Source organism: Poecile atricapillus, chromosome 23 (genome assembly GCF_030490865.1).
Source record: "Poecile atricapillus isolate bPoeAtr1 chromosome 23, bPoeAtr1.hap1, whole genome shotgun sequence".
In the NCBI taxonomy this organism is placed as follows: Eukaryota; Metazoa; Chordata; class Aves; order Passeriformes; family Paridae; genus Poecile; species Poecile atricapillus.
Genome location: NC_081271.1, coordinates 1285601 through 1299661, shown reverse-complemented (window position 1 = coordinate 1299661; position 14061 = coordinate 1285601). Strand labels below are relative to the sequence as shown.

Genomic DNA, 14061 nt, shown 5'->3' with positions numbered 1-14061 from the left:
TGCTGAGAGGGAAGGGGATTTTCAGCTTTGCACAACCCAGTTCCCAAGTCAGAACTCTTGCCTGCCACTTGCAAGGGTTGTAAAGGAATCTCAAGGCAAGAGATTTTTTTTCTTTCACTGTTAAATTAATGAATCCTTCTGTGTGGTCCAGGTACAAGCTGGTGGGAGGCTCCCAGAGAATTTGTGAGGTCTCTGGCACAGGTGTCTCGTGGAGTGGGGATCCTCCTGTCTGCCAGCGTAAGTAGGCCACCACAGCAGGCCCTTGGTTTACAAGATAAAGTGGAACTTCTTTCAAGCCAAAAGTTTTGTTGCAAAAGATTTCTCAAGTCACTGAATGTGTAAAATATTTCCTTTTTCTTTCCATTTTGTTTTGGATCTGCTTCTGAAAATGGTTTCAAAGGTCTTTTATTTCTTCTGGTCCAAACTGGGAGGAAACATTAATATTTTAAACTCCCAGTTGGTGGGTAAGTATTCCTCACTGGCCAGTCTCTCTCGCTGTGTCACTGGTTATGGAAAATGAGGTAAGAATTGTCCCATCACCTCCAGACACGGCCAGCAAGGAAGTGACTCACAGGAGGGGACAGATTTTCCTTCCCACGTGTGTTTTCTTTCCATGCCAAGTTTGTTCCTGGAGCACTGGGGTCATTGTGTCACTGCTGAGGTGGTTTCCTCTCCATCATCGCCCTTCCTGGGCAGAGAGGGTGTGCCCTCCTTCCCCTTGTGACCGTGCCCCTGTGCTGCCCACAGGCATCACCTGCGCTCCCCCTCCGGCCATCCCGCACGGGACACACAGCGGGGGCTCCAGGGACACCTTCACCTTCGGGGACGTGGTCACCTACAGCTGCAGCTCGGGGCTGGCCCTGGCTGGAGACGCCTCCCTGTCCTGCAGCTCTGCGGACGGGCAGCGCGGCTCGTGGAGCGGGGCAGTGCCACGGTGCCAAGGTACGGCTCGGGGTGTGCCCACAGCCAGCTCTGCCTGTCCCCCTGCCCATGGGGACACGAGTGATTTTATTTCTTCACAGCAGTTCATGTCAGTGTTCAGAACGACTCAGAGCATTTACAACTTTTCAAATCATTTTTCTACGCATAAAATGTTTATTTGAGTAGCGCTTTGGTATAACAGCGTTTTCTTTTTGATGCTGATGGGGAAGTACTGTTATTGCTTCAGTTTTCATTACAACTTAATTTGATTTATTACTTCTGAAAATGCTCTAAAAACCAGGATGTTGTTCCCTGATGGAGAAAAGAGCTAAGGAGAGCTTCTGGAAAAGTTACATATCACCTTGTGCTGACTGATTGCACTTGTGTTGTCTCCCTCCTTTGCTTTCAGAAGGTTGGGTTTTTGGAGGTTTTCTTGCCCTGTCCCTATTTCTCATCTCCTTTTGTTGTCCCTGGCAGAGGTGAGGTGTCCTGCTCCCCCCAGCATTGCCAATGGGCAGCACAGTGGCAGCCCTGGGGCCAGGCACAGCCCGGGCTCCGAGGTGCTGTACACCTGTGCCGAGGGTTATTCCCTGCTCGGGAACGCTTCCATCCGCTGCACTGCCAGGGGAACCTGGAGCCGGCCCCAGCCCCGCTGCCAAGGTGTGTTTGTGGGATTTCTGTGTGTTTGTGGGATTTCTGCCTGGCCCTGGGCTCCTTCCCCTTTCTTGGTTTAATCACTGCAACCAAATCCCCAGGGAGAGGCAGGGACCAGAGGTGCCACGGGCAGGAGCAGCCCCATGTGCCTCTGTGGGTTTCCCTTTCTGTTCCTGCTGAGCACAAACGCTCAGGAACAGCTGAATAACGATATTTTGTGTAAGAACAAGAGTCAGTAGTGTTGAAATGCCCGTGACAGTGATGGCCAGGCCCAGCAGCAGGTGCTGTCCCTCCACAGCAAGGAGAGGTTTCACATCCCCAGCTCTTCACCTCCTCGTGCTCTTCCCTTCCAGCAACCGGCTGCACCAAGCCGGAGATTGAGAACGGAAAAGCAACTGGGTTGGAGACCACCTACAAGCTGAAGGACATCATTTTCTTCGAATGCAACTTTGGTTATGCCTTGAAGGGCTCTCAAGAGTCTCAGTGCCAGTTTGGGGGCAAGTGGCACCCTCCTGTCCCCACCTGTGAGAAGCGTAAGTGCAAATGAGGGCCAGGGTGGTGGCTGATTTCTGAGCCTCTGTGTAGCCAGCTCTTGGCTAGCTGGGACTGTTCCTCCTCCCTGCAGTGCTGCCGTGTCCTCCCCCTCCAATTATCAGAAACGGCCAGCACGACAGCAAGGGTGTGACAGAGTTCATCCCTGGCACGTCAGTGAAGTACAACTGTGAGCCGGGGTACGCCCTCACCGGGAAAACCACGGTGTCCTGTTTGCCATCGGGAGTCTGGAGCATCCCTTACCCCCGCTGTGAAGGTGAGCTGGAAATGCTGGTACCCCCAGCAGGAAGGGTGAGCACCCCTGAACTGAACTGTGACCTCGCAAACAAAGGGGGAACCTCAGCTCTGGCTGCTCCCCAGCCCCAGCTCTGCTGCTTTTCCCCCCCAGTGATCACCTGCAGCAGCCCCAGCATCAAGAACGGAGAGGTGGCCGAGGGCAGAAGGGCTGTGTACCACCCTGGGGACAATGTCACCTTCCAGTGCCAGCCAGGCTTCGTGCTGAGGGGCAGCCGTGGGGCCAAGTGCCAGCCTGACAGCCGCTGGGTGCCTGCTGTCCCCACCTGCCAGCCAGGTGAGCCAGCTGGGACGGGCTTTGTGTGGTACCAGTGCTCCAGCTCTGGGTAAAACCCTAAACATCTGCTCTCTGCTCCTGCCCTGGCAGTGCTGCTCTGCCCTTTGCCCCCTGCCATCACCCACGCCACGCTGAGCTGGGTGTGAGCCTCACCAGCGGCAGCTCTGTCAGCCACAGCTGCCAGCTCCTCCCTGCTCAGGGACCCCTCGGTCCTGTGCAGGCCTGGGACAACTGGAGCCTTCCCTACCCACACTGTGCAGCTGGGGCTGGCTCAGCATCCATCCTGTGCCAGGCTCAAAATCCATCCCGTGCCAGGCTCAGCATCCATCCTGTGCCAGGCTCAGAATCTATCCCGTGCCAGGCTCAAAATCCATCCCGTGCCAGGCTCAGCATCCATCCCGTGCCAGGCTCAGCATCCATCCCGTGCCAGGCTCAGCATCCATCCTGTGCCAGGCTCACCCTGGATCAGGCAGACCTGCCAAGCTGCAGGATTGCCCGGTGTAGGGAGAGCCACACGCAGGAGCTGCGCTCTGGTGGTGCTGGGAGTAATCTGGTGGCACTGCTCAAGTTTCCCAAAAGCAGACAGGCTTGGGTGTTCTAATGCTGAAATTAAAGATTTCTGCACTCTACAGCCCAGAGTCGTGTGAAGGCACCACACTGGCCAAACTATTTTTTGGGCATTGTTTTATCCTATTTTTTTTTAAGACCACATAAATTAGGTGCCATGCTGAGTGTTATTTGATTCAGACAAATGTCAGACTACACAGAAGATGCTTTTATAAATTGGGGTTTAACAGTGCTTATCATGCACCTGTTTCTCTTTAGCTAAAGACATATTTCTCATGCCCATTTTGGTTTTTAGCGGCCGATTGTGGCACACCACCACCGCTGCTATTTGCTGAGCTAAGTGAGGAGTATGAAAATCAGACTGTGTTTCCTGTTGGGATGACTGTGAACTACACCTGTCGGCCTGGATACATGGAACAGCCACAGATATCACCAACTATCACATGTCTTGAAAATCTAACGTGGTCTGAAGCCAAGGAGTTTTGCAAAAGTAAGTTTTGGAGCTGCTTCTAATTTGTTTAAGTTGTTGTGTGCTTGAAGCCTTGTAATTTCTCCTTTACCACTCCCTCCTTTGGAAGGTTTGGGCAGACTCCTGAAAATAGGGATTCTTTTCCAATGGCACTCAGTTTAAGAAGCTTAAAATCAGCTCATCCCACCCTCTGCCATGAGCAGGGACACCTCCCACTGTCCCAGGCTGCTCCCAGCCCTGTCCAGCCTGGCCTTGGGCACTGCCAGGGGTCCAGGGGCAGCCCCAGCCTCTCTGGGCACCTTTGCCAGGGCTTCCCCACCCTGAGAGGGAGGAATTCCTTCCCAATATCCCATCTAACCCTGCCCTCTGGGTTAAACCACTCCTGTCATTCCATCCCTTGTCCCAAATCCCTCTCCAGCTCTCTTGGAGGCTCTTCAGGCATTGGAAGAGGCTCTGAGTTCTCCCTGGAGCCTTTTCCTCAGGCTGAACAACCCCAGCTTCCCCAGCCTGGCCCGGAATCACGACCCTGCCTTTTTCTCAGTTTCCTTTTGTCCTCTCTCTTTAGTTCTGCAATGCCCTTCACCTCCAAATATTGACAAAGGAAAGCACAACAGCCATGACGTGGAGGTTTTTCCCTCTGGGATGGTTGTGAACTACAGCTGTGACCCTGGCTACAGCCTCCTGGGAGAGGCATCCATCCACTGCACCGACTCTGGCAACTGGAGCCTCCCTCTCCCTCAGTGTGCAGGTACACTGTGGCTCTAAGCTTGGAGTTGTGGAAGTTTCTGCCTGTAGGACTCATCCTCACTCTTCCCAAAATTCTCAATCCTTTACCCTCCTCTTTTTTTACCCATACTGCACAACGATTTTAAGCTCGACATACTCAAAATACATTTGAAAACAACTTCTGTAGCTGACATCCCCATTTCTCCCTGTTTTCTCCCCTGCTAGGTGGCTGTGGTGCACCTCCAAACCTCACCTTTGCTGAGCTAAGCAGGGAATACAGAAATCAGCTGGAATTTGCTGTTGGGGACACCGTGCGCTACAGCTGCCGGCCGGGACACTCGAGACGCCCCGGAGTGCCCCAAACTCTGACTTGCCTCCAAAACCGCACGTGGTCTGAAGCCCTAGAGTTCTGCAAAAGTGAATAGCTCCATCCATTTGGTGTTGGTTGTTGGAAATTGTCTGGTTTGTGGGGTTTTTAGAGGAATTTTGAAGGAAAGGTTGATACATGGCTTTACTAGTCACAAGGTCTGGGCCGCTTTGGGCCTTTTTGAAATCACTTCATTGGTGGCAGCACTCGGACAGAACCTTAAGAAACCTCCTCGTGTGTTCCACAGCTCGAGAGAGGAGTTTAAACCCAGCCTTGTTCTTTCCCAGGGAAGCAATGTAAACACCCAGAGTCCCCCAGGCACGGCAGAGTTGTTGTTCTGACAGATCTCCTTTTCGGGTCAACCGTGAGCCACACGTGTGACCAAGGGTGAGTCCCACGCTGCCTCTGCTGACTCTGACTTTGCTGTTGGGTAAAGGATCAGAGCCCACTCCTCTGCACAGCTGTTCTCCCACAGAAGGTCTGAACTGGAATTTTGGCTCCAATTTCACCGTAGTTGCCTTCTCCAGAAAGGGAGAATTGTCTCATTTTCCCCTCCTGTGCTCAATAGATTAATTTGCAAACAAGTTTCAGTTTCCCTTCTCAGATGGCCTCGAGCAGGAGCTGAGAGTGGGAGAAGCCCATGATACAAGGAGGCTCCAGCCCTTTGGAAATCAGTTGGGTCCTGATTTATCACCTGACCAATTTAACCCAGAGTTTTTGGGGCCAGTGCTGCTCCTCTTGGATCTGAGAAGAAGGAACTTGGTGTCCTTCATTCCCTCGTGTCAAACCAGCAGAGAGACCTTGGCGATCAGCTGGAACCAGGAGGCTGCAGAAGGAAACCTCAGGGGAGGGCAAAATTCAAGCTGAAGGATTTGGTATGAGCTGATATTTGTCTCTCTGAACCTCCAGGTACAGACTGGTTGGACAGTCCCACAGGAGATGTGAGATTTTGGGAAGAGATGTTGTCTGGACCGGTCTGCCTCCCACCTGTCAGAGTAAGTAGGTCACCACTAGATCGGGGCCAGAATTGCCATATAAAGTCCTTAAAATTAAAGAGCATTTCCTTTAAATAAATAGAATTAAAGGAATAAGACTATTAAAGCATAATACTCCTCTGGGATAGGGTTCTTTTATGCTTGCATGTTTGGTTTCTTCTAAAAATCTTCCAGATGTAAGCTTTTGATCTGTCACAGCAGTGCAGACTGAAGAGCTGTGAGATGCCTGCGGGGACTTGTCCCCTTTTGTTTCACAACCATAAATAAGAAATCAAGTAAAAAATGTTTTGTAGTAGAAGAGTGGTATTTTGAGTACGATTGAAATGGAATTTTCCAAATCCTGTACTGTTACCCAAAGCACAAAGATGTTTTGCAAGGGTTGATCATTGCAATTAGTCTTTTCTCCAGATGGAATTGCTTTGGAAGGCAATGAGGTTGGGATAGTAAAGCATTCATGAGAATGACAGTACTGACAGATTTCTACCCCATTTCATGTATTTATTAGAATATATTCACACTATTCTGTTTACAGCCACAAAACTATGATTATATATATGATGCTCTGGTACCCTTAAGGTACCTAAAAGAACTAAAACCTCTCAGTTCTTGGAATTATCTTATCTGAGTCTCTGAGTCCTACATGTGAAACTCCTCTGAGCACACTGAGACTTTAGGATGTGCTCATTACACATGGTTTTGTATTATCTAAATATGGATTCTTATCTAAATATGGATTTCTTAACCCCAAATATGTAACCCTAAATATGGATTTCTTAACCCCAAATATGTAACCCTAAATATGGATTTCTTACCCTAAATATGTAACCCTAAAATGGATTTTTTAACCCCAAATATGGATTTTTTAACCCCAAATATGGATTTCTTAACCCCAAATATGTAACCCTAAATCTGGATTTCTCTCTCAGGGGTGGTGTGCCCAGCCCCACAGATCCAGAATGGGAGGGCGGCTGTCCCCAAGTCCCGCTACACCTACAGGGACTCTGTCACCTTCAAGTGCCACCGAGGCTTCACCCTGCGAGGCCACCACACGTCCCAGTGCCAGGGTGACAGGAGGTGGCACCCACCTGTACCTGTCTGTGAGCGGGGTAAGAATCAGCTCTCGGGGATTGCACATTGCTCCTGACTTCTCCTGCCCACTCACTGAAACCAAAGGTGGTTTTATTTCTCCTGTTTGCTCCAACTAATTTAAGGAGAACCCAGAATTTTTTCCTTTCATTTTGTGCCTCTCTTCACACACAGGAGATCAGCCAGGGCTTGGGTAATGCTGTAAGTATTGGCATGATTTGTGCTTTCTCACACTGCTTGTTGCAATCCATAATCTATAATCTCCCCATTCCCTGGAAGAGAGGAATTTGGTAGCTGGAATTTGTACACTGACTATCAGAGAGCAGTGAATTTTTTCCTGGAAATGTAACACTGAGGAATTACTGGTAAATGAAGGTAAATTTGTGCATTTTATTTGCTTTTAAACTCTTGTTTTTCAACTCTTAATGCTGCATTTAGATGGAGCGGCAGCACCTTACCACCAGCCTGGTACCACAACAAAGCCAGGTAGGTCTTTTACCTGAAGATTTGATTCATTAATCACTAACTCCTCTTCCCAACCTGTCCTGCTCTTTTGAGGCAACTTTGCAGAGGTTTGTGCAGGGCTGTTGGAGTCAGTGCTGTGGGAGGGAGCGTTCAGCCTTCCCCAGCTGCTCAGAAGTTTTCCCTCTTGGCTCTCTGAGCTCTGTTTTGATCTGCACATTTCTGTTTTCAGTGCTGCACTGCTCCAAGCCTGCAGATATCACCCACGGGTCTTTCCATGGCCCAGCAAAAGCAGCTTTTACTCCGGGAACATCTGTAAACTACACCTGTGAGCCTGGCTTTTCTCTGCTGGGGACAGCATCCATTTATTGCACAGCATCTGGAGCCTGGAGCCATCCCCCTCCCGTCTGTCAAGGTGTGTTTTGGGTAACAAAGGACATTTAACAAGTTTTGCCTTAGGGGAAGGTTTCTAGAAGGTCTAGATCTGAGTACAGAATGTGTGATAAGAACAATCTGAGGTTTTCAGCCTTTCCGAAGCCTGAGTGCAGGGGAAGGAATTCACAGGGAACAGTGGAGGCTGCAGAGGGACAGAGCCTCGGTCACTCCCTGGCCACCCTTCAGCATCCTGTCTGTCTCTCCCTGATTTTCCAGCCGGGAAGTGTCTGCAGCCTCCAAACATCACCAATGGGAGGCTCAAAGGCAACACCTCTGCCAGCTTTCCCTCCGGAGCCTCTGTATCCTACAGCTGCAATCCTGGTTATTCACTGCTTGGGAATGCTTCCATCACCTGCACCGTGTCGGGAGCCTGGAGCCAGCCTCTCCCGCAGTGTAAAGGTGAGTCTGAGCTTCCCTGGCTGCTCGGAATTCCGCCTGGACTGAGGCACTTCCCAGTTCTGCAGCCACGAATAAAGGAATTACCTTGCGGAATGAGAATTAATCCCTGCTTCCACTTCAAGTCCTAAACAACCCACAGCTGTGTTTCTCGTATTTTGTGTTCCCTCTAATGTCCTCTTTGTACTGCTTGCCATTTCAGAGATCAGATGTGAATTCCCGGATGTCCAAGGTGTTAAAAAAGCCATTAAAGGAAATACTTATCGCTCTGGGACTAACATCACTCTGGAATGTGATGAAGGTTACGTGCTGGAAGGAATCAGCCACACCCAGTGCCAAGAGGATTTCAGCTGGGACCCTCCTGTGCCAGCCTGTAAACTGAGTAAGTGTAAAGGAAGCAAAGATCAAACAGAGGCATGCAAATGTATTTTAAACATGCAAATGGCTGTATTTTTTAAAAAAGGAAATACACCAGGAAATATTCCAAAGGGAAGGGTGTGGTTTTAAGCAATCTGCTGTTGTAGGTCTTAGCAGTGAGACACTGGCATGGGGAAGCTGTGGCTGCTCCTGAACACCTGGAAGTGTCCAAGGCCAGGCTGGACAGGGCTTGGAGCAACCTGGGATAGTGGAAAGTGTCCTGCTCATGGCAGGGCGGTGGAACCAGATGAACTTTAAGAGATCCCTTCAACCCAAACCATCCTATGATTCTAAAAGGTTTATTGGTATTGATTAAGGACAGTTGAGAAATGTTGTATTTTGGTAGAACAGTTTGCTGATTTTCATTTTTCCCTTCCCTCCAGCATCCTCCCACTCCAGTTCTGTTGGCCTAGGTAAGCAGCTTATGAACATTTTTGTCCCCAGCTCAGTGGCCTCAGTGGCACAGCCTCCCTCTGCTTACTTGGCAGATACACCCAGTTGTGCATTTTGTGTACTTTACAACACACAGTGAGGATAACCCGGGTTCTTCTCCCTCAGGAGTGGCGGCTGCAGCAGTTCTGCTGCTCCTGGGGGCAGGCGTTGTCTGGAAAATAATCTCCAAGCAGAAGGAAGGGTAAGGCAGCTCTGGATGTTTATTCCTGCCCCTCGGTGCCAAGTCCCAAGTTTTGTACACTTGATACACTTGAAATATTTACCTCAGTGTGTCCAGGCCTTGTCATTTTGTACCCTCAGCTCAGGCTTGAGAATGATGCAGCCTGGAATCCATGAATTGATTGTGTCATTTTATTTCAGGCCTCTCTTTTTTAAAGGAAACCAAACCCAGTGTTCTTTTACGAGGCAATTCATAGTTTCCCTCTTTTCCATGTAGCTATTATCGTACCTATGAGAACTACAATTACAGAACCCCCCTGACCCCAGCAACTGAGCACAAAGATTTGTGTCTGCCATAGGAGGTAAGGATTTACACTCCTCAGCACAAAACACCTGCTGGAGCTGCAATAACAATATTGTCACTTGTTTACATTGCTGACTGCATTTCCTCCTTGGATAAATACTTTCCTAATACAATCATTCAAGTAGAAACCTCTTTCCCTCTCATCTTCTGATAGTATATTTTCTTTTCCTGAATGGAAGATGTTTTAAATATATTGAGGTTTTAAAGCATCCTATTTTTCTTTCGGACACTGCCCTCAAAGCATGTCCTTCCTTCATCCACAATCTGGATGTCAGACATCCAGACCAGTCCTTGCTTCTGACTTAAAGCTGCTTTTAACTTGTACAGATTATGAAAAAACTGGAAAACTGTCTCAGCCGCAGTAGACTCAGAAAAGGACGCTGAACTTGGTTTCTGGGGGTTTTTATTGCTTTCACACTTGCTACAGTGGTATTTTTACTTAAAAGTGAATTTACTTTCTGGGTCTATTGCAGCCAACAGTGAATTTTCACTGTTAGCACCACTTCAACCTACAAAGTGGGACACGCAAACAATATCAGTTGGGTGATTTCTTTGAAACAAAGCATTTCCCAGAAATTCCCTCCTCCCTCTGTGGGTGGTGATGGAATCTCTACAAATCAGTAGAAAAACAGGAAAGCTCTGATTTCAACAGCAGGATATCATCTCCCCTAGGCTGGGCATTTGTGCTGCTGCTAACCAGGCACCGGGCTGGGAGGAAACGCTGCTTACATGGAGACTGGAATTCTGTGCCCAAAAAAGGATATTTTACTGTAAATCTTTAATGTTCTTCTGCTCTCAGTAGTTACTGTAAGGATTTAACGAGGCTCAGACTGCAGGTGCTGCCTCGGAGGGAATTCTGTGCGCTGCTCCTGATGAAGAATATTTCCTTTATCCCCAAAAAACTGGATAACCAAGAAGATAAACCTGAGCTTTGGTAGAGAGAAACATAACTCCCATTCCCTGTCTCCCTGCACCCACCAAATGTTTTGTTTTTTAACACCTGGGCAAGGTGTTAATTAATTAATGTCTTAATTACAGCTGCTTTTACATCTTTATTTCCTTCCAGCAATGCTTATGTGCAGCGTTCCTCTAGCAATGCTTAACCTAATAAAAGCTGATGATGACAATTCTGCGTCTTCTTTTAGATCTTTAAGTCTTTTCTGTTTTGTTTTTGGGTTTTTTTTATTATCTTTTTTTGGCTGTTCTATTTCTATTTTATCAAAGAGTTGGATCTCCTCGTACCCAGGGCTGTAATGCGCTGAGGGCGGTGTAAAATGTGGAATATGTCCACATATTCCAAGATTACTTTAAACCAGGGCAATCTGTGGTGGAAAAATCTTTATGTACTTTCAATCTTAATCCATGAAAAGGGAGACCAAAGAGTGGAGCAAGTGCATCTCCGAAAGAATTAGCTTTAATGATGAAGGAAATCATAGTGCTGCTGCATGCATTTGGCAAAATACTCAAGGCCCGTGCACTCTTCAGCCGAACAGTGATTATTACACTAATAAAAATCACACCTTGGGGTCAAACAGAGCCTTCCCCGAGCATGCGTTGAGCTGGGATTGCGCCATTAGTATTGAAATAAACTCATTACACCAGCCGTGCCTGGAAACGCTGTTTGAGAGTAGCGGGGAGCGCGGCCGGGCAGCAGCGGCGAGTCCCGGTGACCACGGGGCCGGGTGTCCCAGCAGCGTCCCCCGGGATCGGCGGCTGAGGGAGCCCTGAGGGAGCCGCGGCTGAGGGAAGTGCTGAGGGAGCCCCGGAGGGAGCCCTGGCTGAGGGAGGCGCTGAGGGAGCCCCTGAGGGAGCCCCTGAGGGAGCACCGGCTGAGGGAGCCCCTGAGGGAGCCGCGGCCATGGCGGCCCCGCGCTGAGGGAGGCGCTGAGGGAGCCCCTGAGGGAGCCGCGGCTGAAGAAGGCCCTGAGGGAGCCCCTGAGGGAGCGGCGGCCATGGCGGCCCCGCGCTGAGGGAGCCCCTGAGGGAGCGGCGGCCATGGCGGCGCCGCGCTGAGGGCGGGCCGTGTGGGCGGCCCCACGCATGCGCACCCGGCCCCGCGCTGCGTCTCCGCCGCCGCCGCCGCCGGGAGGGAGCGGAGCGGCCGCAGCCGCGGTCCCGCTGCGGGATGGGGCAGCTCCCGGTGCCGCTCCCGCTGCCGGTGCTGCTGCCCGCGCTGCTGCTGTGGCAGCTCGGCGGAGCCCGGGCTGAGGGTGAGCAGGGGCCGCTCGCTCTTTGGCGCCGGGGGCGGGCGGGCGGTGCCGCTGGGGAAGGGGCGCTCGGAGCGGCGGGCGCGGCGCGGAGCCCCCTGAGGGGCCGCGGGCGGGAGCAGCCGGGAGGAGGGATGGGGATCATGGGGGTCTGTGGGGATCGTGCCCTGCTCCCCGCTCCCTGAGGTGCCCTCGGGGCCTGCCGGGGGGGCGAGGGGAGGCAGGAAGGAAATGGCTGTAGGGCGGTGGTGGAAGCACGGGGGTTTGGGCGGTGGCGCCGGGTTTGGATCGCAGAACCGCGGGGCTGGGATGGAGCTCCGGGCCCATCCCGTCCCACCCCTGCCCTGGGCAGGGACACCTGTGCTGAAACCTCTGTCCAGCCCGGCCTGGGAGCTGATTTTAAGCACCACTTTCTTTTTCCCTCACGGACAGTGAGCTCTGTGAGTGGGGCTGGTTTGTTTTTCAGGCAGCAAACGAGATGGGTGTACACTGAGTTAAGTCGTGTGTTTAACTACAGAAAGAGGCAAACAAACAAAATCTAGGGTCTGGAAGGAAGTGCATTGTCTGGGTAGAATGACTAAAGAGCTCGAGGAAACAATGCCCTACACACGTGTGGAGCTGGACGCTGGGTGCACTTAAAACCTAAACTAAAAATTTGGAAACTACTTCAATACATCTTTAAACGCTCTTGAATGCTTCATTCTCCTGTTCTGCACCTCGGTGCGTTTCTCTCCTTGTTGCTAAGGCGCTGTGTTGCTTTTTCCTTCCTCTCCCAGGCTCGTGTCCCAGGCCAGAGCGGCTGCAGTATGCAGAGCTCAGCCAGAGCTCCATGGAAATGCAGGATTTTCCAGTTGGAAGCCAAATCTCCTTTATTTGCCGCCCAGGATACATCAGGGTCATGAACATGTCACTCACCTGGACGTGTGGTGATGATTTGCAGTGGTCACCCAAGGGTGTGTTCTGTACAGGTAATTTTTTTTGTCCCCCCCCCCTCTTTTTCCCCGCTGATATTTAACATTTTCACTTGGTTTGCAAGTGGGAATTGGGGTTTTGCTGTATTTTAAACGAAGCTTGGAAAATGCTGGTGTGGGTAAGAGCAATAAGTGGTGAAGATTTTGTCTTTGTATGTAACTACAAAAATGTAGATTTTTTTTTCTTTTTTTTTTTTAATTCCCCAGAGAGAAAATGTCCATACCCAGGAGACTTGGCAAATGGTTATTTTGATCCAGCAGATCTTACATTTGGTTCAAAATTGACATTTTCTTGTAACGAAGGGTAAGTGTTTTGGTGAAGTTAATGAATCCTTTTTCTTTTTTCTTTATGTTTACACCAGATTTGAACCAAACCCAAATTTTCTGTTCTAGTTCTGACCTAAAATCCGAATTCTACCTGTAGCAAATGAAATTACAGCTAAATTTAATTTGATTCCCTGGTTTAATTATTCTTTGCATCAACCCTAAGCTTTCTAGTGAGATTTTGCAGAACTTGAGTGTTACCTCCAGTGACTTCTTTTAATGCTCCTGTGGCAGAGGGAGTAAATATATATTAATCAACTTTCATTATTGAATAATTAAATCAAAAACACTAAGTAGGTTTTTTTCTCCTTGAGTATTGGTAATTTTAGGACTTTAATATTAGAGGGTATTTCTGAAAATGGTGAGACTTCCACAGTTCCTTAGTGATGTCTCTTTTGTTTCTCTTCTGCTTTCAAAGTGGGACTGTCAGCAAAATAAACAAGATTCTGCTGTCATTACAACAAAACCTCGGTGTGTTATGTCCCCTTAAGGACAGAACAGAATTAATTACAAGAACCAATTTTTTGGTGCTTGTTGGAGAAATGAGAAATTTAAGTTTCACTTCTTGAAAATTTTTACCTGTTCAGATACAGATTACAGGGTAGTGAAGAGATTTCCTGTGATATCAAGGATGAAGGTGTTGGCTGGAGTGCAGCTCTGCCTTCCTGTGAAAGTAAGTAAATTACTGCTGGGTCTGATTTCCTATTCAGGGGGGTAATTAATTTACAAACAGCTCTACCACCAACTTTCCAGTATAAAAAATGATGGGAAAACAGGAATGATTTTTTTTTCTTAACTACTTGGCTTGTGCCTGAGGAATGACCACTGAAAGATGTCAGTTTTTGTGGTAATCATCTCATATTAAAATCAACCTCATGTTGAAACTGGGGCTCTGTGGTGTGATTTGGGGTAACTGTGTCAGATTTAGAACGAAATGACCTTTAAATCAAGGCTTGCTCTTTGAG

The 14061-nt window shown here is 49.3% G+C and overlaps 1 protein-coding gene across 1 annotated transcript in view; it reads left to right on the top strand.

Annotated features, from left to right (window-relative positions):
• LOC131587568 (uncharacterized) overlaps positions 1-14061 on the top strand; it is a 61144-nt gene that overhangs the window by 37920 nt on the left and 9163 nt on the right. The window contains exons 48-70 of the mRNA XM_058855568.1: positions 152-237; positions 748-1098; positions 1399-1581; positions 1929-2108; positions 2201-2383; positions 2516-2698; positions 3561-3755; positions 4300-4482; positions 4686-4877; positions 5115-5214; positions 5737-5822; positions 6749-6928; positions 7347-7394; positions 7603-7785; positions 8022-8204; positions 8404-8583; positions 9002-9031; positions 9177-9252; positions 9508-9587; positions 11535-11804; positions 12578-12769; positions 12980-13076; positions 13684-13769. Of these exons, the coding sequence (XP_058711551.1) occupies positions 152-237; positions 748-1098; positions 1399-1581; positions 1929-2108; positions 2201-2383; positions 2516-2698; positions 3561-3755; positions 4300-4482; positions 4686-4877; positions 5115-5214; positions 5737-5822; positions 6749-6928; positions 7347-7394; positions 7603-7785; positions 8022-8204; positions 8404-8583; positions 9002-9031; positions 9177-9252; positions 9508-9587; positions 11535-11804; positions 12578-12769; positions 12980-13076; positions 13684-13769 (3527 nt within the window). The remainder of the gene's footprint in view (positions 1-151; positions 238-747; positions 1099-1398; positions 1582-1928; positions 2109-2200; positions 2384-2515; positions 2699-3560; positions 3756-4299; positions 4483-4685; positions 4878-5114; positions 5215-5736; positions 5823-6748; positions 6929-7346; positions 7395-7602; positions 7786-8021; positions 8205-8403; positions 8584-9001; positions 9032-9176; positions 9253-9507; positions 9588-11534; positions 11805-12577; positions 12770-12979; positions 13077-13683; positions 13770-14061) is intronic.